At 39.8% G+C, this 24,642-nt stretch overlaps 2 protein-coding genes across 16 annotated transcripts in view; one reads left to right on the top strand and one right to left on the bottom strand.

The window, feature by feature from the left end:
* Positions 1 to 17,488: 17,488 nt before the first annotated feature.
* LOC112132658 (uncharacterized) lies at positions 17,489 to 23,628 on the bottom strand. The gene is made up of 2 exons (XM_024244662.1): positions 23,038 to 23,628; positions 17,489 to 17,966 (listed from the first exon to the last, which is right to left on the bottom strand). Exons 1-2 carry the CDS (start codon positions 23,626 to 23,628, stop codon positions 17,934 to 17,936), a joined length of 624 nt encoding a protein of 207 aa, XP_024100430.1. The 3' UTR covers positions 17,489 to 17,933.
* The window catches only part of THRB (thyroid hormone receptor beta), a 371,566-nt gene continuing 368,736 nt past the window's right edge, over positions 21,813 to 24,642 (top strand). For 2 of the 15 annotated variants that reach the window (XM_024244888.3, XM_024244887.3), the window contains exon 1: positions 22,494 to 22,734. The gene's annotated coding sequence lies outside the window, so the exon portion shown is untranslated. Of the gene's footprint in view, positions 22,397 to 22,493; positions 22,878 to 24,642 lie in introns of those variants that run through there. The other 13 variants (XM_024244889.3, XM_024244898.3, XM_024244891.3 and 10 more) reach the window with 11 other exon arrangements.

Here is a 24,642-nt window from a genome sequence, read left to right on the forward strand (position 1 = left end):
AGAGTTAGTTTCACTTTGAAGCAAATGGGGAGGCTTTTGTAGCTATTGTCATGCAGCCCTGGCAGTTCTCCAGAGAAGGGAACATCTTCGGGTCCTTAGCAACCAACACACCACAGAAGGCGAAAGAAGTACCAGATCAGTGAAGGGGCTCCAGCTGGGAACCAACAGCACCCACTGTGCCCAGTCTCAGCTTGTCTTTGCCCCAGGTTCCCTTGGGATACCCAGGATGCCCAGATCACTCCCTGTTCCAAACACTGCAGTCTTCCCACCTATTTGGGTTCCTGAACTTCTCCTACACCAGGGGTTCTTTAGGAAGGGCTTGTTAAAACTCAGATGGCTGGGCCCCACCCCCAGAATTTACAATTTAATAGGGCTGAGTGGGATCTGATAATTTTCATTTCCAACAACCAGGTGATACCTTGCTGCTTGTCTGGGGTGCACTCTTTGAGATCCACTGTTCTGCAGCATCATTTTAGGGCATTACACCTGTGACATCTAAGCCAGACTAATCTGTCAATGATCCCTTATTTTAACTAGGTTATCTGGACAATATGCCTCCCCAAATAGTTACTCTTCTGGTGGTAATATGAGACTCGGTGGCAGATAACTTGGATACGAAAGTCTTCATGGCACCCTCTTGGTGATGCCAATGATTCAATCCAACCAAAAAGAAAACCGGGAACTCTAAGCGTTAAAGGAAAGGCTTGAGGCAAAATACTGAATTAGCCGAAATTTCACCATCACGTCCTGAGACTCTTATTCTACCTTATGTGTCTTCTTTTTCTAGATTCCACTCATGGGCCCAGAACATTTTATGCTGAAACTGTCTCATACCTGTTCACAAGTGATTTGAGCCCATCTCCTCCAAATGGACATTAAAATCAGCCAAGGTGGAAATATTTACAGCATGGGAATCAGCAAATTCTAAAAAACAGGAATCTTTATTTCCAGAGAGCTAGTTACTAAACTTTTACCACGTACCACTGCATCACCAGACCCTTAAAAGCTGTTTGAAAAAAGATTAACAAACTCACACCAATGTATAGTTGACAATGAAATTTAATACTTCTGTGTGCCAAACACATACCTATTATGTGCCAGCACTATGCCGAGTGCTTTCTCATGTTTTTCTTTTATTTTCACAATAACCTACTGAGGTGTTTTTATCCTAAGAAGAGAAAAATGAGACTCTCGGAAGTTACCTGACTTTCCCAAGTTCACACAACCAGTTAGAGGCTACACCAGCTTTCCAAGCCACATTGACTAATGCCAAAAATCTAGGTTCTTTCTACTGCTGCATTCCTACTTACTTGTAGTTTGAGAGACTAAGGAGACTAAGTCTTAAACCAAAGAAATGATTTTTTTTAATGCAGCAGTTCACAAATGCTTCAGTCTCAAGACCCTTTCATACTCTCAAAAAGTATTGAAGACCCTAAAGAGCTTTGATTCTGAGGATTATAAATAGGATATATAAATAGCATCAATAAATAGGATATTATAAATAGCAGCAATAGTATTAGAATGGAAAATGAACAATGTTTAAAATATTTTTACTAATCATTTAAAAGTAGCAATGATAAATCCTTATGTGTTAATGTAAAGAACATGTTTTTTAAAAAACAACTATATTTTCCAAAACAAGAAACTATTTAGTGAACAAAAGGCATTATTTTACATTTTTGCAAAATGTTTAAATGTCATTTCTTGCTAATATAACAGAACATCACAGACTGGGTAATTTTAAAAGAAAATAAATTTATTTGGCTCATAGTTCTAGAGGCTGGGAAGTCCAGGATCAAGTGGCTGTATCTGTAGGGCCTTCTTGCTACATCATAACATGACCGAAGGACAAGGAAGCACGTGAGGCAGAGAGAAAAATGGAAACCAAACTTCATCCTTTTATCAGGAGCCCACTCCTGAGATAAATATCTAACTCCTGCAATAAGGGTATTAATCTACTGCTTAAAGGCCCCATGTCCCAATTAATTTATCCAATTAAATTTCAACATGATTTTTGGAGTGAGCATTCAAACCATAGTGTTTAGTTTAATAGTATAGCTGGAGTCCCATAACTGCTTCTGCATTCAATCTGCTGCAGTATGTTGTTTGAGTTGAAGTATGTGAAGAAAATATGACCATATCCAGCTTGGAAAGGCAGGATCTCATGGACCCCCAGAAATGGTCTTGAGGACCACCAGGGGTCTTGTAATCACTTTGATGACTGCTGATCTAATTATTAGATGTCAGGCTCAGGACAGTGATGGGAAGACAGTAGGCTTCAAACTTTAGTCCATCCAATCTTGGGAGTTAAGATTATTTAGAATTTGACTAAGCTAATGAGCTAAATGGCTATTTTATAAGGTAAACATAAAAGTTCTCTCTCTCTCTCTCCTCCCCTTCTCTCTTTCCTCCTCTCTTTCTGTCTTTTAAATCCCAGTCACTGCCAACCCATTGATTTTTCCAGATCCCAACAATGGCACTTGCAATACCATTTATTCATTCAGCAAATGTTTATTAAGCATCTAATATGTACCAGACACCATACTAGACACTAAGGATATAAAAGTATGTAAAACATCCACAATGACTGCCTCTTTGGGGCTTACAGTTTACTGGGAGAGACAGGCTATGACACATACAGAAATGTGCGGTGCTATAAGAAGATAATGAGAGATTTTCTGCAGGAGGAAGTCTTTCCTGAGGAAGTGCTAAGGGTAGGCCTGAGGATTCCTAGAAGTGAATTCAGAAGAGGTGGGAAGGAAATGGGGAGCTCATATGGTAAGACTAAAAATGATGTGAAATAAGACCTATAGCCTATGTCAAGGATTTGGCTCCTAAAAAAAACAAAAATCAAATTTTTAATGGAAAAGAATGTGATATGATGAGACCATTTAGAAGGCTTTTGAGTAGCCTAGGCAACACAAGGTCTAGAGAAGCTTCAGCTCACATGGGTGGAGGGAGATTAAGACAAGTGCACACATTTGAGAGATGTCAGAAGGTAAACCTGATAGACATCAATGCTGAGTTGGATATGAGGAAGGAGAAGGTATCAGGGATACCTCCCAGATTGCTTCAAACATCTATTGAACAGCCTCTATGTGTCAGTCACTGCACAAGGATCTGATGTCACAGCCAAATAGGAAATGGGATTAGGTTTGACTAGAAGTAATAGAAAAATAAAAACTAGTCATTTCTTAAATGAAATAGGCCTTTCTTTTTTTTATCTTCTCTCATTTAAAAGTCTATAAGCCCAAGTTCCAGGATCCTCCTTCATGAAATTTAGGATCCTCTGACTTTGTTGCTCCCCAAGGCTGGACCTCCATTCCCAAGGTTCCCCAAGATGTTTTCTCCAGGTCTGGCCATTGTACAAATGTTCAGCCATCAGGAAGAGGAGGGTGAAAAATAAGGGACAAAGCATAAAGAAACTTCCCAGATGCAACCACATAACACTTCTATATATGTCCATTGCTCAGAATTTATCCAGTAGCCCCAAAGATGCTGAAGGGATGCTAGGGAGCACAGACTTCATTCTGGGGAGCCATATGTCCAGCTAGAAATTTTACCGCCAAGGAAGAAGAGGAAAAATATAATGAGGGACAATATAGTTTTCACAAACACAGAATTAGACACAGGTGCTCCACTTTCGAGGGCTTACAGCAGTCTGAGGTCAATGGTTTCCATCTTGTGTATCTCAGTTTTCTTCAACTGTCAAACAAGAGTTCCTACTAGGTGACTTCTGTAATTCCTTCCTGCTCTAGAGTACTGTGAATCTCTACACATCCATGAGGGATTGTATAACTGTTCATTTTTCAAAAGTGCTGATTGTATTTGATTTGTTATAAATGAATACATTTTGCTGAAGACCAATTTTCCTGCAATGATTCTTTTTGCTAAAGTTGGCTTAACTGGAATCAGTAGAAAGTGATGCTTTTGCTGACTCTTTGTGTATCTGATGCCTTTGTTTTGTGAAAAATCAAATATTAATATAATGGAAACATGTAAACTTTTTATGGTTATTTGAATTAACCGTGTGGTCTGAAAAATGTTAGAAAGAAGTATCACTTCTTTTCAGAAAACATAAAAAACAAACACTTCTTCAATAAAAAACAAATAATCCTCAATTACAAACATGTTTAATGGTAAACAAAAAAATAAGAAATTATTTAACTTATTATTCCCTTCTCCCTAAATCTATCTGATTTGAAATGGTTGGAGTAAAGGACAGATCACCTGTTTTGGTTTCATTTGTCTGTTTGTTGTGATACTGTTTATTGTCAGTGTGTTTGAGTTAACTCCAGATTTAGATTGAATTTCCCCAAGGTGCTGGAGAAAGAAGATAACCCATAACAGTATTGGTTACCCACAGGAAAAGAACTTGGATTGATAATTTGCTAGGATTAGACCACAAAGTAGATAATTTATAATTCAGTTTGTCCAATCCTGACTTTTGTCACTAGATTCTTCTTAAATCTAGCTAGCCTTACACACACACAAAATGGCCACATTATAACATTGACTCTGATTCCAATTTTTTATTGAATTAATTTAATTAGTATTAAGGCATGGTGATAGTTCTCATTTCATTTTGTATGCAAAACTTTCCTGATTTGATTTGCTGCAATTGAATACTTTAAGGGACTATAGTCATAGGATTCTGTTTTCCATAAATGAGTAATTAATTTTGTTCAAAATATCTTAAATATTATTAAGCATATTAAAAGAAGGCATTGACTATATAAACTTTATGAAAGCACTGCTTAAATCATGAAACATATTTCTTGTTAAATTAATTTAAATAACAAATTTAGTAAACACGTTTATTTAGAGATATTTTCTCCTCCAATATGAGTGACTCGAAAGCTAGCAAGAAAATATATTTTAAAATTACCTTTCCTTATTGTTTTCAAGCTGAAATTCATGCACAAAGGTTTTAGTGGGTATATATGTGTCTGTATATGTAAATAAACATCTATTTTCCTGTGTGAAGTTATTGCCCTGCAAGAAAACATGATTTATATCAATTTGGATGACTTGAGATATCTTTTATGAGATAATTAAAATATAAACTGTTCCTAAACTATTAACCTTCTGGTAGCTTCATAAATGTAGCAGCCGATGACATACCATAAAGTACAATTTGTCAACTTTTAAGATATGAGCTAAGCTTGCTTGTTCAGATTTGGGCATAGATAAACTTGACTCAGTCTAGTTTTATAGTTGCCCAGAGATTTAAATAAGAAGGGATGATTGTCTATCACAGCTCATAATAATGCACTTAAATTTAGAGCTCCAAATACCCCCACTCCCCAGTCGGCATGCTTCTCGAGGCCTTCGGACTGAAAAACTGCAGCTGTGTTTATGTGGTAATTTAGAATCCCTATTACATATGCAAGCAACTGGGTTCCATGGCTCAATCACAATTCATTCATTTTGCTTTTTTTGTACCAAAGAAATAAAATCAGAGAACTCTATAGCATTATGGCCAGCCCCGAAAAATCACAAAAATCAGGAGTTTGAAAATGATAGCCCCACAAAACCCACAAATCATTTCCATTTGCCATTAAATAAAGTTCACAACAGAAATTCCAGATATATGTAGTTAAGGTGTGTTATTCAGTTCAGCAAACATTTAGTAAGACAAGAAAACATGTAGCCATAGTAAAATAAATTAAAACATGAATAAGGAAAGGCCTTTACTTTGAGGATATTGAAGCCTAAAAGAAGATATTTAGAATCAAGCACCATGTGTCTGTTTGTGTGCATGAGAGAGAGAAAGAGTGTGTGTGTGTGTGTGTGTGTGTGTGTGTGCGTGTGTGTGTGTGTGTGTGTGTGTGTGCGTGCTTTATGGAGAACACTAATAAATGAACTGAGTTTGTTTCCAGATATGAATAAAATTCTTGAATACTTTTCTTTGGGAATGTTACAAATCTGTGCAGTCATATTATTTATGATTCACATAGCAAAGATTTTTAAAGTGTTTGTTTATTGTCTAGATCCACAGTGACCCTAGCAAAAGTATCTGTAGTTCATCTTGTTAACATATACTAGCCAGAGTCTGAAAAGTTATGTAGAAATGGCTTTTGTGCAAATGGAAGACTATTTTCATGATGCTTAATTGTTAACTCAAATTCAAATTTTAAAGTCATATTCTAATTCAGGTGTTTTTTATAGATCTGGGCTTTTCTCATATTGTTTTTACTTATCGAATGTGTGTGTCTATAGTGTGAGGGGAAAGTACCAGCATCTTATAAGGAAAATCATTTTACTCTAGAACATTCAACACTTTTTAAAGGTGCTGTAGAGAAACGGAACTTTTATAATCATTTTGGAACATAACATAGACTCCTTCTAATTTACTCGTGGGTTGCATTTCAGATGTTAAGTTGATTGGTATGCAAAAGTTGCTACTGGAAATAACCTCTTACATGTTAAGTTTTCAAGAAAGCACACAAAAGCAATTCATTAATCTAAGATATGGCTCTGTCATAACTGTTCCTAACTACATTTTTTTTCCCTCTAACTTTTGAGCACTCCTGAAGTGGGGAATCAACAGCCCTCTTGTCTTTTCAACTCAGTAGGCAAGGACTTTACAACATCAAAGTCACAATGATTGCTAAACCAGGGCTCCTGAGGTGACGGGAAAGGGGCTGGGAAGGACAGCTGAAGGGTAGGACAACTGAGCTATAAGGGATGAGATGATGGGATGGAAGGCAAGGGGCCTTTTGCTTTCTTTTCTAAGCAGTTACAGAAAAGAACTGCTATTACTGAGATTGATAAACGGAAAATAAACATCAAGCAGTATGACTTCATCTTTTTTTTTTTTTAGACAGGGTGTCACTCTGTCGCCGAGGCTGGAGTGCAATGACATGATCTGGGCTCACTGCAACCTCCGTCTCCTGGGTTCAAGCAATTCTCCCCCTCAGCTTCCCAAGTAGCTGGGACTACAGGCATGCACCACCCAGCTAATTTTTGTACTTTTTGGTAGAGATGGGGTTTCACCATGTTGGCCAGGCTGGTCTCAAACTCCTGACCTCAGGCGATCTGCCCACCTCAGCCTCCAAAAGTACTGGGATTACAGGTGTGAGCCACTGCGCCCGGCCTGGCTACATCTTATAAACTTTTTGCCCTCGAAACAATTAGGTAGATATATGATTGATTGATTGATTGATTCATTGATTGAGATGTATGATAAGAGCTTTGAAAGTGATGAGAAAAGTTAAAGATACACATGCAGGCCAGTAGGTACAGGCCTATTTCAAAGTCAAATTACATGGGTTCTAAACCCTGATTCACCACTTGGAAGTTGCACGACTTACAGCAAGTATTTAAATCTGTCTGGGCCTTGGTTTCCCTATCAGAAAAAAAAGAGATAATAATAGAACTGTACTGAATTCATAGGATGTGGTAACAGAGTAAATGAGATAATCCATATAAAGTAATTAGCACAATGTCCAGAACATAGGAAGTGCTCAATAACAGCCAACAGCAGCAGCAGTAACATTATTTTTATGGAACATAGTTGAAAGCTGCAGGGATATAGAAAAAAAACATATTCAGTGGGAGGGTAATTAGATTTGTGACCTTGAATGGGTCATTCAATTTCCTGGGATCTCATCTTCCTCAGGATATGTCTAGATAAGCCAATGCTTCTCAAATGTCAATATGTGTGCGATCACCTGAGAATCTTGTTAAAATGAAGATTCTGATTCAGCGGGTCTGGGGTGGGACCTGAGATTCTGCACTGCTAACATGTTCCAGAATGAGGTTGGTACTTATGGTCTGGGTACTACATATTGAGTAGTAAAGATCCAGATGATATCCAGTGAGTGTCTCTTTCAGCTTCAATCCAGTTTATAATTAAGACACTGGCCCATTTTTGTATATAAAGAAAGAATGAAAAATTCAGGTTCACTTTTCAGAAAAATTAATCTCATATTAACATGGGAATTTTGTCTCTAGAGCCCCAAGAGATTGGAAGAGAAGGTCAGGACTCATCTGAAGGGTCAGATAATTGGCTGCTGAGAAGGTGGACAATGGGGGATGTTTCCTGATGAGGTCCTCAGGATAGAGGCATTTTAAGTTGGGAAAGCTTTTTTTTTTTTTCTTGATTCTGGAAGGCAGCATGGCATCATAGTGAAGAATGAGGGTGTGCGTGTGTGTGTGAGGGGAGGAGGGGCATGTGTATGTAATCAACTATACCTGGACGGTTATCTCAACTCTGTAACGTAATGGCTGACCTTGGGCAAATTTCTTAATTTTTGTCAATTTCATTATCTCATCTATAAAATGGGAATAGCAGTACTTTGTCGGGCTCTACTGTCAAGTCATATAGGGCCTAAAGTACTTAGCACAAGGCTTACATGCACAGGTAAGTGGCCAGATAATGTTGTCTATTAAAATTATCATCATCGTCATCACCATTAGCATTACGTTAGGAATGCTCGAAGGCTAACCATTATAATCTTAATTCTATTTTAGCTTTGACAACAGTGGTTCTCAAACTCCAGTGTGCCCCAGAATCAACTGGATGGTTTATTAACACAGATTGCTGGGCCTCATCCTCAGAGATACTGATTCTGTAAGTAGATCTTAGGTGGGGTCTAAGAGTGCATTTTTAACAGGCTCTCAGGTGATATGACGCTGCTGGTCTGGGGACCACATTTTGAGAACCAACAATCTACAAAATTACTTCCTATAACTGGCATGATTATTAAGTGTTGATGAATCTTTGGTAAGTAAATTTTCCACACAAGTGAAGGTTACCTCAGATGCGACACTTTCATTTTAATTCCTTTTTGATGAAAACTTTTCTAAAATGTATCATTTTTATTCTTATATATGTGAACAAGGGGCTCTTAAATACCACTTAGCTTTTCTTTTGATTGAAGTTATCATATAATTCCTCTTGGTTTCAGAAGGGATAAATAAGCATGGCCTTTTGACTTATGAACTTATTAACCTGAGCAATATTTCCGGACTGTGTTCCTGAAGGGACAGTCATAGATCCCGAGAAGAGATAGTAGTGAAGCTTACCAGTCAGCACGAGTTCCCTGAGAATAAGTAGGTAAAGCTCACTTGATTTCTTTTATTGTTATGACTACTAGATTGGTAAATTGGAGAAATGGTATAGGCATAGATATTGGACTAGCCAGGCTTACCAGGCAATACCAAAATGTGTTGAATTGATTAATGGATGGGTGCCATCCTGGGTAGATGTTGCTTGTAGAGTGCCAGAGGGTTCTGTCTTTGGCTTTGTCTAATTCTTTCTCAGTTATTTGGATGAGCCAGAACATAATCCATTCCCATTCCTCAGGGGTATGAAAACATAGACAAGAAGACCACTTGACAGACAATAAAGAAAGGGTGTGAAGGAGAGCCAGAGGAGACTTTGAGGGCCCAAACAATCCAGAACTCTGATTCTCTGATAGTTATGATCACTTGATTACCTGTTATGATACTGTAGTGTAATAGCCAAAATAGGTATGTGACTGCCTTAGAGTTTCTGGTCTTTGCTTCCAGGATGACAGCAAATTAACCTTAATTTTCAAGAACACATCTCTTGCTGCTCAACCAAATTTTATCCTTTCTCGTATGTCTTCTTTCAACCTGCTCTTAGATTGCTCTTTCGTCTCTACAAGTGTCCGTGAAACCAGATAACTAGACTTGACAAGAAATATAAATGCAACAAGAGTGAGCAGACCAATGGAGAAAATAAGGAACCACTTGTTTGGAGTTTGGCTCTAGAGTCTCAGAGAGTGTTTTCTCTTACATTTATGTTCCAAAGGAATGAAACGATTCAATCTTTGGCCTCCTGAGCTTTCATATGTTGGTATAAGAGACTCAACTATCTACTCAATTATCATTCACATTTCAGAGAAAATTGTATTTATTTTATTAAATGATGACTTATCAAAAGGTTGCTACAAATGAATAGAAGATGAAACACATAATGCTGTATATTCTGCTCGAATATATTCATTGTTCAATTAAATATGGTTGCAAGCACAATGTTAAGACAACTGCCTTGTATTCATGTATATACACATACCCTATAAGCCCTGCTTTCTCATTTGCTATTGCCAAGGTGATAGCTCTTAATGACAGATGGGAAAATGTTTTAAATAGAAAGGAATTTGGAGGAAACTAAAATAAATCTCACTTTACTTCATTATTCCACATCTTCTTTCCCTGAGTGGCAACATATTAATGAGGACCCTTTTAACAATACATGAGTTTTATTTGATAGGCTGTCTGATTTGCGCTTATTTCCCATAGGCAATAGGTGTGTGTAGTCAAGTCTGGGTTAGGGTCAGATAGGTTTTTCATTTATCTTTTCTAATGACCTGTAAATGTTCCACTGACTTGGGCTTTTATTTCAGAGGTAAACATTTTGCTAACTAGTCATGGGTCATGTAGGCACATTAACAACTCCCTGCTAATTTATCATCATTGCGTAGCTAACCTCCAGTAGGTAAACTAGGTCCTTTTTGCTCTCATGATTTTATGAGATTGGCAGTAGTAGTAAGTATGCATTACTTTGTCTCATCCCCAATCTGAGAAAATGAACCTTTTTACAGTCCTTTCAATCTGATCACACTATTTTAAGTGCTGATGTATTCTGAAAAGATGAATTGTTTTATGTTGCAATGTTTCCACTGAGTAATAGAGTATCATGTGGGTGAGGAAGGAAGAAGTATAGTTACAAATTTAAATACACTGGCTCTGTATTCAGAGACTTCCATACAAGGGAGCAAGGTGATACTATAAAATATTCAGATGTATTCTAGGGGTACTGTGTGTTTCCTAGATTATCAGTTTCCTTTGCTACATTTCTGGGGACTAACTGCCAACATAAGAATTGTAGATGATTCATAATTAGTAAATGCGCTTTTTTTTTCTTTGCAGCAATATTTGTAGAAATAACCTTATTTTTGGTACATTTATTTCTGTCTATTGGGCAATTTGTGAGAAATATATTACTTGAAATGTCATGCTTCAGAATTTTTTTCTTTTTATCTATTTTGAGGAAAACATTAAGGTTCTGTTTGAATTGTTTTAGGATAGAAATGTATTAAGTAATATATGTTATTAATAAGCTCCATGTTTTTCTCTATTCTCTATAAGGTGCTAAAACATGCCAGACAGCAGATTCTTAATCTAGAAAATTATTTAAGCAGCAGCAACAAAATTCAAATTTTCTGACAGCAGAAGGTAGAACAGAAAGTTCTCAACTGGGGATGATTCTGGCCCCTGGGGACATTTGTGGAGACATTTTTGGTTGCCTCAACCTGAGGGGGTCAGGGGAAGTGTGTTCTACTGGTATCTAGTGGGTCGAGACCAGGGGTGCTGCTCAACTTCCTGCAGTGCAAAACACAGCGCTCACCATGAGGAATTACCCAGCCCAGAATGTCAATAGTGCTAAGACTGAGAAACCTGGGCCTACAACTCTGTTTTCAATACAAATACAAATGAAAATGAGGCAGGCAGTCTGAACTTTACACACTGGGTCAAGATCCTTTTCAAAGGTGGAAATAAAGCAACCCTAAAGGAGGAACTCAACCTAGGGTACAAGAAGAGAGGAAACGTTTTGTTCCTTTGTGTTCCGCATGTCATTAGGAAGTACACATGCGTGGACTATTACATTACAGTGAATCATGACCACGTGTTAATTCTAAACATTGTTGTATTTGTTATTCCTAACTTTAATGAACTGTAAAATCTGAATGTGGCATCACCAAACACCATGAAATATGTTCTCCCCTTTTCCAATAGTGCATCAACTAATGGTTAAATGTGATCTTTAACTTGACAGAGTCTATGCAATCCTTCCACATTTTATTCTGCTTAGAGATCACAGCCTCTAGAACAGGATGATAGTTTAAAGCAGATGTTCTTCTAAACTATGTTTCACTCAAATCCAGCAATATGATAAAAGGGAAAAAATGGGGAAACATTGATGGGGCTTCAGGATAAAGGGTTTTATATTTTTCATAATGATTTGAATGTTAGTTCTCTTCTTTTTCAGGCCACATTCTGGTGTATTCTCTCATCATTTAATTACGTGTTACCTGTTGCTTTAGTCTATCCTTTCTGATTTACTCCCAGTTTCTATTTCATTTATATACGTGTGTATGTGTGTGTGTTTGTGTATTTATATATGTGTGTATGTATAATGTATATGTATACATGTGTGTATATATACACATATAATGTATATGTATACATGTGTGTATATATACACATCATATATAATGTATATGTATACATGTGTGTATATGTACACATTATATATATGTATATGTATACATGTGTATATATATACACATAATCATATATTAATCATTAATATATATACATATATGGACAATATATAAATGATATATTGTTAATATATATACCAAATATATAAGAATATATTCTATTCATACCTTGACTCCTAACTGAAATGTTACTTTCTCAGAGAGGCCTTCCATGACTATTTTATGTAAATTAAATACCTTCATACATTACCTTATCTGTCACATTCTTTTTTCCTCCATTTTTATATATATATAATATATGTACATATGTATCTTTATATGTCTCTTGATATACTTTTTTTTTTAGACAGAGTCTCACTCTGTCGCCCAGGCTGTCTTGATATACGTTTAGTTGTATTTCTATCTCATTATATTTTGTTTCTGATGGGCTGTATCAATGCCGTAGTGGCAAATCATTAATTCATCTCAAAATCCTTTTTGAGGGCCACCATTATGCCAGGTACTATTTTGAAGAGTGTTAGGGATACCTTAATGAACAAGTCTTTATCCTCTAATATAGTCTTTAATATAGCGACTCTACATACCCTCTCATAATTAAGCTCCAATACAGAGCTTGTATTCCAGCAGTGGAGCTGGACAATAAATCTGAGAAGAAACAAATAGCTAATATAATGTCAGCTGGTAATAAGGACTGTGTAGTAAAACAGAGTAAAGGGCTAAAGTAGTGGTTCTTAAACTTCAGCTTGCATCAGAATCACATGGAAGATTTGTTAAAATCCAGATTTCTAGGCCCCATCCCCCAAGGTTTCTGATTCAGTGTTCTTAAGTAGGGAATTAGAATTTTCATTTCAAACAAATTCCCAGGTGATGCTGATACTGCTAGAGGGAGGACTGTGTTTGGATAACCAGTGGGCTAAAGAATGATAAGAGGTTGTTCTATTGGATAAAATGGTAAGGTTAGGCCTCTCTGACCATCAGAGACCTCACTGAAGTGAGGGAGAAGCCATGTGAGAATCTGGGAAGACAGCTGCAGTAGAGAGCACAGTGTGTGCAAAGGCCCTGAGGCAGAATTGAACTTGTGCTGGAGGAATAGCAAGGACTGGTTTTCTTAATCCCCATTGCTATGTTAGCGAGCCATAGTCCTTGTCACCCATTACAGCATGAATTATGAGTGACTATCTTTCATACGTTATGGCTTATAGCACCTACTGGGGTCCAGGGTCCAGCTTTCAGCTGAATTATTTTCCTGACTCACATTTAGAAACAGTTTTTTTTTTCCTTTTTTCTTAAAAGAGAACTTTGAGAATTAAGGAGCTTGGGTTAAATTAGTGGCCAAAAGTCATAAGAGGAACCTGCTCATCTGTCACATTTCACTTGTTGAGGTCTACTGGTTTCCATTCTGACACCAGAACTGGTGTAACTTAAATTCACAGTCTTGCTTCTGGTTTGTAGGAGGATCTGTGATTTTTCAGGTTAAGACACATTATTTCAATGTGGCTCCTTTTGTATTTGTGGGTTTTCCCAGATAAAAATGGATTATGTTTTTTAGAATGTCTACATTTGGGAGATGTTTTTCACATTCTTTACCTCATTAGATCTTCATAATTTAATTTCCTGATGCAGGAAAGACAGAAACTATCTACCCATACTACAGATGAGAAAACAGACTCAGAGAAATGAATACTCAGCAAACATTTCTTTTTGTTTCTCTTCACGTGGTCTTTCTTTGGATAGGCAACCTGATTTTCCAAGCTCTTGCAAGTACGTAGTAAATCATGGAGCAGGGGATTGGAGACAAGCTCATAATCTTCCCATCACTGCCTCTCTTGAGGAAATTTGGTCTCAGGTCTCTGCCTGTCTCTTAGGTGCACTTTATTTTTGCCATCAATCATAAAACTGCATGGCTTTACTCAGAAAGAAGTAAAGGAAAAGGAGCTTTGTGAGAAGAAAAGGAAAACTAATTTTTACTGATCACCCAAGATCCAGGCAATTTGCTGAACATTTTAAAACTATGATTTTAGTTAATCTCCTTAGCAAGAGGGAATCTCTTCATTTTACAGGTTAAAAAAAAAAAGCTGGGGCACAAGGAAGTTAGCTAATGGATCTTACGGCAATAATGTGACTGACTCAACATCAATTCTCACTGCCTGTGTTTCCTCTAACCTCAGCAGCCACAGAGCCTTTTTTCAGATACCACATTGAGGCCTAGAGGAAGAATCCAGGAGGAGGCATACAAATGATAAGAGTGAGACACTTCCTGGCAGGGACATGTTCATGTCAATCAGTCCAACAGTGTGAATCAATATCATTTTTTTATGGTCATAGATAAAGGGGTTAAAGAAAAGTAAGCTAGAGAAAACGTCCATCATCACCTTCAGAAATTTCAAATGTCCTCATATGAAGGATCATACTTTATTATGATATTTCAAATTTCATGAATGGGTATAAGAATGAGTAGGAATCATTGAAAGAAATACCAGCAAAGAACATTTTATGACCTGAATTTACAGATCCTCTGGCCATTAATTAAAGCAAAAGTGATGGTAAACCTTTTGCTTTAAATTAAATTAATTTTGATTTAAATTAATTAAAGCAAAAGTGATGGTAAATTCAATCTGTGGTTTATCCAAACTAATGAAAAAATCATCCTGTCATTTGACTTACCTGCCTAATAAAAAATGCATTAAAATCATCAGAAAAACAAAGAAGCTGCTTTTCTGCCTTCCCAAAAGAAGCTGCCTTTAGGAATGGAACTTAAATCTATACATCCCAAGTTTCTTCATTTAGCTAATAATGAACACAAAAATATTGTTAAAAAGGAATAGGGAGCACTCCAGAAAATAAAGATCTTTATCTGATCATTGAATGGGGGTAAAATTGCACTGACTTTTAGAATGTAAGAGCTGAGACGGATTTTAGGCATTACTTGGTCCTGGCATTTATGCATGCATACAGGAGAACCAGGGAAGAAATGACAAAGGCAAGGGCACACAAGTAATTATGAGCATGGCTCAAATCAGATTGGCTCCAAATCCAACATTTGGTAATCTCTAGATGACTCTAGAATAGTTTCTCTTGTATTGGAAAAAAAAAAAAATATTCCTGGCATTCTTGAAGCTGGATGTTAGAGAAGGGCATTCAAACTTAAGAGATTAGTAGCAGTTAGGAAATGCTACAGGGAAAATATTCACTAAAAGTTCTCTCTAAGAACTGAGTCATTTCCTCCAAAAAAACACGGTTAAGGGCTTGAACTCATAGACAGGCAAAAGAGTCTGTCTCCAGAGACATTATTTCTGCAAGTCTGAATTCAGCCACGTGTTTGGGTTTGTGCTCAATCCTTGCCAAAGATAGGAGTGCTCCTTCTCTTTCAAAGAATTTGCATCCTGTTCAATGACAAGTAAGCACCACAACGTGAAAGATTTTTATGTTCTCGCCCACTCTTCTCTCTCTACAGCCTAGAATTGTCTGCCCAGGTAGTAGGCAGTTGTATTGTTACAAATATTTGTAAATATTTATTGAATAATTGATTTAGGAAAAAAGTATCTTTCAAGATAAAAATTTTGCCTTTGCCATTTTTGTGTTTTCAAATACCATAAATTATATTTTTCCAAAATAATAATGATGGATCACATTAATGAGCCACCTACTGTGTGCCAGGCACCGTGTGTAGCATTATCCATCTATTACCACAGATTCCTCATACCATCCCTATCAGGTAGGTACGATGGTTTTCTTCATTTCTACAGTTGTGGAAACTGAGGCTTAGAGAAGCTAAGTAACATGCTCAAATCACATGATTAGAAAGGACACAAACCTGGAACTCAAATTATTGTTATTCATTATCTGGTATGAACTACATTGCAGGGTTTTGTTCTAAATTTGCATAATGAAAACTCAATCCTTTCTTGTACTAGCTGTAGATTTGTTTGCCTCAAATGTATCATTTATAGAAGTTCAAAATATGTTCTACAGTTGTGTTTGTAGGAGCTATGACTAGCATTTTACGCAATACTTTGTAAACAGGATGAGGCAAGTTTATTTGTGAAAGAGAGCTATAATATATGAAAATAGGAGGTGTCACTAAGAACCATTTTGCCCTCAAATTGAGAATTTCATTTAAAATAACTGACAAAGGCAAGCAAATCTGAAGTTATGACTGTCACTTCAGATATGACTCATTCAGGGATTTTAAGGATCTGAAAATAGCCCATAATCATAGCATTTTATTATATGTGTTGTTATATCTAGATATATTAAAGTTTATTCCATGAAAATGAATAAGATTTACCTCATTCCCTTCCTTTAAAAAAGGATATTTTCCCCAAATTTTTAACAATTACATTTCCATTTTTGATGCATATAAGCATAACTCAAAAAGGAAGGACACTTAATTGGCATGTTTTGGGAAGATGTGTCTTGAACCACTAGATTTCTTCTGTGATTGACAAAGAATTTAACAATGTACTGTACTTCTGTGCGCTCACAATGAACATAGGTTATTACAGTCCAATTAGCAATTACTCAGCATGTCTTAAACCTATCTTTCAAACAGCTGAAAAGTAAGATTTAATCTAGAAATGTTTTGGTATTCTTACCTTCCTTTCAGCCATTCACCTTTTTCTTGATATACTTTATCAGCATCTTCATTTTTACATAGGCTTTAATATGTAGCTTAGTTCATAAAAATGATTTGCAGCTGCAAGCAGAGCTTGTAATTGCTACATAAGGCAACAGTAGTTTTGAATATTGATCACTTTGAGGATTTTCTATTTGTGATGCTGAAGAATATTTACTCCCTCAAGTTAGACTCCATATAACTTTGAATATTTTATTTGTGAAAACTGTAAGAATGAACAGAAGTCAGCAAGTGGTAACTGACCTTTTTCTAGTTGTTCATAATTGTGCTAGTACCTCAGAGAGCTTTAATAGAATAACTCAGATAAATATATGACCATCAATTTCACTCCTATGCATATGCCCAGGAGATATGAGTGCATGTACCACAAAAATAATTGTTCAAGAATGTTCATAGCTGCTTCATTTGTCATAGTCCCAAATTGGAAACAACCCAAATGTCCATCAATTGGAGAATGAATAAACAAATTGTGGCATATTCATATAACGTAATGTCAAACAGAAATTTTAAGAGAACAACTTTCTAATCTACACAATAATGTGGATTCACCTCAAAAACACTGAGTGAAAGAAACCAGACACAAGAGAAAACACACTGTATGATTCCATTTATATGAAGTATTTTCTATGTTGTTCTGGGAGGTGATTATACAGGGGTATGAACATGTAAAAATTCATTGAACTGAACATTTAGGTTTTATCTATTTTACTGTACATAAATTGCACATCAACTTAAAAAATTATCACTCTGAACATTTTCAGCCCAACATTTTGCTTTGAGCCTATATTCATATTAATGCACTTAGGTCTATTTTATCCTCTTACCTGTATTTATTTAAGGAAAAGATTATTTATGCTGTGATAGAGTTTGGCCTGGCTGACAGGTGTGTTAAGGGAGCACCAATTACTGCAACAAATTAACACTTGCCTTTCAGTGACTTAACACAAAAGAAGTTGATTGCTTATCTCAGTAATAGTTCAACATGAATGCTCTAGGTCTCCACATGGTGATAAAAGACTCTTCCAGATTGTGGCTTACTAGTTCCCGCCCAGGGCCTCAGAATCTTCTACCTCTAGTTAGAAAACAAGGTAAGAGAATGTGATTAGGGAGTTTTCTAGCCAATGACATAACATGTTTTCTTTAGGGCTCTTCTGATCGTCCCAGTGCACAGTAGTTCCTTAAGTGAAGGGCTAGAGAGATGTCTCATGACTGCCAGAACATGTTCACCTTTTCCAGCCTCATGTGCCTATCCAATAACTCCTTGTGTTGCATGCAGGTAGCATGATGAGCTGGTTAAGAGTATACCCTCTGTCACCCAGTACCCAGGCCTGAGCTTGAGCAGATTATTTGATCTTCCTAAGTTTTAGCCTTCCTAAGTTTTAACATCTGGAAAATGAAGTACATAATAATACTGTTTCACAGGGTCCTCTGGCAAACTTTAAAAGATGTATGAAATATTTAGGACAGTACCTGAAACATAATACATGTCTAATACATGTTAGCTATGTTATGTACTCCTTGCTATAACCAGCCATGCCAGCATGTCTACTGCATCTCCAACATGCCCTAGGCTTCTACCACAATAAAGGATCAAGTTCTTTCCCCATGACCAGCTTCATGGGCATGTGATCTGGACAGTTGCATACAACCCATGCTGGGAAGGGCTTGGTGCTTGGGGCCTGGCACTTCATTTAATGCTCTGTTGTCACCATAATGAAATTCCTAATAATTTTATCTTTGAACTTTTGTTTTGTAAGTGAAGGCTGATGGGACAATGGAGCATGTGCATGAGCAGAGGAAATACAGATAACATGCATAGCTGCTGCCATTCTTTACTTGTTCACTCACACATAGCATTCTTGTTGCCCCATGAGCACGGAATCCCTGTGGGCACACAATGTGTGGGAGTTCTGCAAAACTCAAATTGAGTATGAGGTAAGCATGTCACATCAATGACTAAGTGAGGACACTGACAACCCCAAAATGGGGTTTGCCATGCTTTCCATTCCAGCCAGAGCCTGATTTGAATGCAAAAAGAAGGTAACAACCAAGGAAACTTTCTCTGTCTTTTCTTATGTTAATACTTCCCTGTAATCACTTAGTTTGAAAATGATGACATAGAAGGAAAAAGAAAGATAGGGCAACCTATAGTTCCTTTTCCTTTCTGGTCTCCCTTATTCAAAAGTAAGCCAAAGACAGAGTGTTGGTAAAAACGGGCATATATCAAGATATGAAATAAAAAGTTAGTTTTGTGCTGTGAATTAGACTGTACTTGAATTAGATAATTTTGACCCTGTCATCTTCCCCAAGAAGCTGTCTTTCCTGAAGGGTTGGAGTTCTTATCCAGCTGCTATGGACCAGAATCACTGGGGCCCTCATAGAAAAAATAAGTTCCAAGAACTAACAATGAACAGACAGAATCAGAATCTCCAGGGCTAGGTCAGGTGGCTGCACAGCCAGCTTGAGAAGTAGCTGAATAAGCAAAACAATACCAGGGGTTCCAGTCCCAATACTCCCTGGCAAAATGTGGTCCATCTTTTCTGGATTGGTTCAAGTGCCACCACTTTCCATGAAATCTTCCCTGATTTTTCCCTCCCCTCATGCCCACGTCTCTAACTCCCTGACCCCAAATCCTTTACTATATATTAATTATCTTTGACATCTAGGACATTCTAATTTGAACTTTGCTTCTCTGAAAAGACTCTGGTAACACTGAGGGCATAGCAGGGCAGGGACTAGGTTTAGACAAGTGAGGCACCCATCCCTGGTGTGAAATTTAAGGGGATGCCAAAAAAGAAAAAACAAAGCCTCAGTAAATCAGGAGAAATATTTTAATGCACTATTTTAAAAATCAAAATTAATGCAACAATTATTCATGATGAACAATACATCAAAATTTTAAATAAAAACAGGCTCAGATCCTGCACTTGGTACCACTGGCCTCACTCACTTCTGCCCAATCCGAGCCCTATGAGGCTCTGTTTCATTCATTTGCTTACCCTAGTAGTTGCTAAATAAATGAATATACGAATGAATTGCTTTCTTGAACTGAGTCATCAGCTTAAAGGTATAAATCCTGGTAATGAGGATGTCTATGGTGAAATATGGGAATGGGTCCTGGAAACAGCCTTGGTGTGACACCCTCTCAAGTCAGCTGGAATACATGACCACATAATCTAAAGTTTGAATAAATGTTCTTCCTTCAATCAAGTCATCATGACATTCTCCTCCATTGTCCTACCTTGTGTAAAACAAGAAAAATCAATGCCATGATCTCTTGGTAACCCTTCTTTACCATCATCATGCAGACTGTAGGACAGCCCTCAGAGGTCCCGTTCAAAATGGAACCCTAGTAGTTCACGTTATCATTACCATTGCAGTAAAACTGCCCTCCCCATTGTTATATAACATTGTTACCACCACAGTCTCATGAATTGTTTGAGTAATGCCACACCCTTTATTTATTTCATGCTTTAACTGGCTCATTTCTGAATTTTCTGGGCAAAATGAGATCAGAAAGACAAAGCCCTTGAACAAAGAGAAGCAACAGTTTTTGTTACATTTCATTTTGTCCTCTGTATGTCTCCTTCTTAAATAATTTAGCTCCAAGTTATACTCAGGAAGAGAAAAAAATTAAAAGTTCCAGTAGGCCGAGAAGCCTATGATCCACCGTGTTGAAGGAAGATTTGCTTCACCTCACCCCCGCAACCTCCCCGCGGTAATACTAAGTTGTACAAACGCTGTGAAGAAGACCCGAAGACTAGGTTGTCAACTGTTGGGGCCTACCTGCGCCAGACTTCCTCCTCACTGGCCAGCTTTTTCACCCCCAGTTAGCCACCAGGGGGCCGCCTGCTTGGAACAAGTGGTGTAGACGCCACAGCTTTTCTCCAAACCAACCAAAACATTCCGGGGCAGCTTTGGAGCAAAGCCCAGGAACTTCCCTGCAAAGGAGAACAGCTCTCCAACTACAGAAGCCTGCAAGTCCTATGGTGCAGCCTTATTAAGAGTAGAGAAGAAAGCACGGATTTCTCACCGAGGACCAAAGGGAAATGGGGTCTCTGGGGCCTGCAACTTTCTTAAAAGTGCATCAGTGAAACTCTGCTCATCCAGCGGGGTGGTTGTTAATGCTGTCAGCAGGGGTGGGGGGGCCTCCCACCCCTTTCCCTGGGACGCTCAGAAGAAGCGAGAATAAAACATACATGTCACTGGCTGGAAATCTAGAGAACCTTCCAATAAATAACCTATACATTGTCAGGCAGCTGAGGATCCATATCGTCATAACTCTATTATATTGCGTGTTACACGAATAGATATGAATATTAAATTATGATGTCGGAATTATTTTAATATTGTCTATAAGAAATTAATTGTACTCTGTTGTCAAAGTAGTTTTGTTGCAACTATAGTTCCTTACTGACTACCTTTTAGCTGAGTGAGGACTCGGTATTTTCTGAGTGAGGACTCGGTATTTTCCAAGTATCCTTCTAGCTCAGAAAGCAGTCTCTTCCTGGTCTCCAGGACTTAAGGTCGGGGGCATTTGAGAGACCTATATTTGCCCGGGAAAGATCTCTTGAAAAGTATACATTATTTTTGTCTTCCTGGTTTTATCTATACATTTCCAGGGCAAAGACAAATTAATAGAGCGGCCGTTCTGGGACCTGAGGAGTGTCTCGCCCTCTACGCACCTCTTCCACGATATGCATAATGGCGGTGGGGGCGGGGGTGTCCTCCTTAAGGGCAACCCAGGCACGTCCCAAACTTCCATTCTTGGGGTGGCGGTGGTGGTTAAGAGAGCCGCCAGATGGCCGGACCAGCAGAGGCCCCAGGAAGAGCCAGAGCGCCCTGTCTTCCCAACACGCGCCACAAGTGGTTTGGGAGCGGAGGGAGGAGCGCGGCTGCACGGGTCGCGCCGGTCGGGCCGGGCAAAGAAGGCCGGGACGTGCTCCTGGAAGACTCGCCCTGTGGTCCCGGTGTCACTCGTTCCCCATTCTTTCCTTTTCTTCAACTCGAGTAATGACGCCCAAACCCGCACCTATGCGCGCAGGCAATCGGGTGGGTGGACGCGCGGCCACCAAACCCACTGCACCGTCACCAACCCTGGGAGAGCACGGCCGGGATTAGGAGGAGGGGGAGCGCCCACACCTGGGGAGGCAGGTGCGGCGGCGGCCGGCCCGGGGACCTCGAGTGCGTAGGACTCGGGGGTCAGGGTCGGGGTCGGGGTCGGCAAGCCGGGCGCTGTAAGCGCGTCGGAGCGCTGGCCCGGAGCCTGGCAGGGGGCGTCAGTACCGGCTGGGCAGCCCGGGGCGGTGGCGGCGGCGGCGGCGGCGGCGGAGTGTGCGGCCAGGAGGCCATTTCCTCGCTGCGCCCCTGGCGGAGCCCGGTTTGCCTGCTCTTGGCCGCCGCCGCCACCGCCGCGCAAGTCGGACAGCCGTGAGGGCTGGAGGGGAAACCAGGTCACCGGTTCGCAGACGCGGCGCGGAGCAGGCGCCCCGGGCCCGGAGTAAGACAGCGCCCGGGGAGCGGGCCGGGGCGGGCCGGGCACGCGGAGGACCCGGAGAGGCGGGGACTCTGGTGCCCCAGCCACACTCGCTTCCTACGCCTATAAAAGTGGAGAGACCCGGGAGGTGCGGCGCGGCCCTGGCTGCGGCCGCCTCTCTTCGCCCAAGGAGTTGACATTTTGCAGGACTCGCGCGACGCCCAGTCGCCGGCGCTCCCCGGGACCCCGCCGCCGGGAGGAGGGGGCGGAGGAGGGTGGAGACTGCGGGGCTTGGCCAAGGAAGGCGCACATCCTCGGGCGGGCGGCCGTGACGCGGCGGGGATTAACTTTGCATGAATAATGTGAGTGCGCTTGGAAAAGAGACCTCCTGCTCCGCGGGCTCGGGGCAAGAGCCCGCAGGCTACCTTCCCCGGGCAGGGGCGCTCAACCCAACCGGCTCCAGGGCACTGGTAATTTGGCTAGAAGACCGCGCGGAGGCAGCGGGGTGAGAGGAGGAGGGGGCGACAGTTCCAACTGTCCACAGGGTGGGCGGGATGGTGACGGAGTGTCGCAAGAACCCGGAGGGGTGCGGGCGGCTAAGCCGAGCGCGCGCGGGCGGGCAGGCGGGTGAGCGTGGGTGGTGGGGGTGTCATCAGCCTGATTACCTGCCTCCGCGGGGCTTCTGCGCCCCGGATCTGGGAGGAGGTGCCCTCCCGTGTTCGGGCACCGCGCGGCGGCAGGCTGGGAGCTACGGCGTGGACAGTGGTGGAACAGGGTGGCCGGGCTCTGTTCCAATCGCAGCGGCTCTGTTCCTCAAACCCCAAGCCCAGCTGTTGACATGTTCCTTGTGAAATGGAGTTTGGCATCCTCAGCGCCGAACCCAGTGGAAGTTTCCATGATGAGGAAGTTGTGTGACATGGGGGTTCGGAAAAGGTTGGCAGGCCAGGGGGGAGGGTTAAAGGGACTGTAGGTCTCCCATCCCCCCTTTTTCGCCTGCCCCGGAACTCCGGGGCTTGGAAAGGAGAATTATCCTGAATGTTGGCGTGCGCCGTGGCCGGTGCCTGGCGACTGGGCTTCTCTCCGCCTCCTGGGGGCTTGGCGGGGATTTCGCTAGCCTCCTGGGTCGCGCTCCTTCGCTTTGCTTCTCTTGGCGCAGCATCTTCCTCTGGGTCGCCTCTAGTTGGTTGTGATACCAGTTGTGCCAGCTGTGTGACCTCCACCCCCTCGGAGAAGGACTCATTTGGGGGAATTTTCATTCTTAGTGGATTTTGCCCTTCTTAGCGGCAGTTGTCACTTTGGGGGAGGATTTCCCAATGACCATTGTGGGATTATTATTAGTGCTAATTCTTAAGCCTTCTTATTTATTTTAAGGAGGGGGAGAGAGGAAATGAGATGAATTTTTTAAAAATGTACAAGTTTCCCCAAATGAAAAATTTTAAAAGAAGGATCTAGAAACATAACAATTCATAAAGTGAGTCAAAGAAAGGAAAGAGTTTGCATGAACAGCCAAGTTCAGATTCTCCATTCTCCTTTTTCCACATAAATTGAGAATTTTTGAAGATTCAAACACTGTGTAATCAGTAAATATATTTGAAATACCTTCTTCCTCAGCACGTTATTGGTCTTGGGTACTAGTGAGATTCAGTTTTAAAGACCTGTTTGGAAGTTCAAGAAATTAAGCATTCCTTGCACAGTGTATTAATATCAAGCCCAGCAGTTTATATAATGATAAATGTATTAGGTAATGTAGACCTGTTGGGCAATCTTCACATTATTTGGCCTTAGTTTAGTATGCTTATTTAAATTGTAGGAATGTATAGCATGCAGTGCTGCAAAGAAATAAAAATTGCATTTTAGTATACGTGTTCATGATTCACTCTGAATATTCAGTGACTGACCTGCTCCCCAATTCACTTCTGCTTAATTCTTTCTAATTCCGAAATCAGTCAGAGGCTAGAAAACAATGAAAAACGTGTTTCACTGCAAAGTATTTTAAGCAGTTGATGTTTTTAGGATGTTTTCATGCCGGGTCGCTAAGTGTTTTAATTGAGTCAAACAGAAATTCGGTACCAAGTGATTTGTTTGGAGTATTTTATACAAAGACATTGGTGAACGATCATTTATTATTTGAGCATGTTAAAGAAATACTAACAGAATCTATTTTTACCTGATCTCAGAGGTTTATTATATATTGGAAATGAGACCATCTGCTAGTAAATACAGTTTGGTTTTATTTTGTAGCCAGTGAAAGTAAATAATACTGAGTATAG

This window comes from Pongo abelii, chromosome 2 (genome assembly GCF_028885655.2).
Source record: "Pongo abelii isolate AG06213 chromosome 2, NHGRI_mPonAbe1-v2.0_pri, whole genome shotgun sequence".
In the NCBI taxonomy this organism is placed as follows: Eukaryota; Metazoa; Chordata; class Mammalia; order Primates; family Hominidae; genus Pongo; species Pongo abelii.

What these genes read in the sequence shown, in the direction of transcription:
- LOC112132658 (XM_024244662.1), bottom strand. Translation starts at nt 23,628, where the DNA reads ATGAAAATTCCCCCAAATGAGTCCTTCTCCGAGGGGGTGGAGGTCACA. An exon ending in CAGAAGCCCCGCGGAGGCAG is followed by an intron (nt 17,967 to 23,037) that starts GTAATCAGGCTG and finishes TTCTAACTAGAG; the next exon opens with GTAGAAGATTCTGAGGCCCT.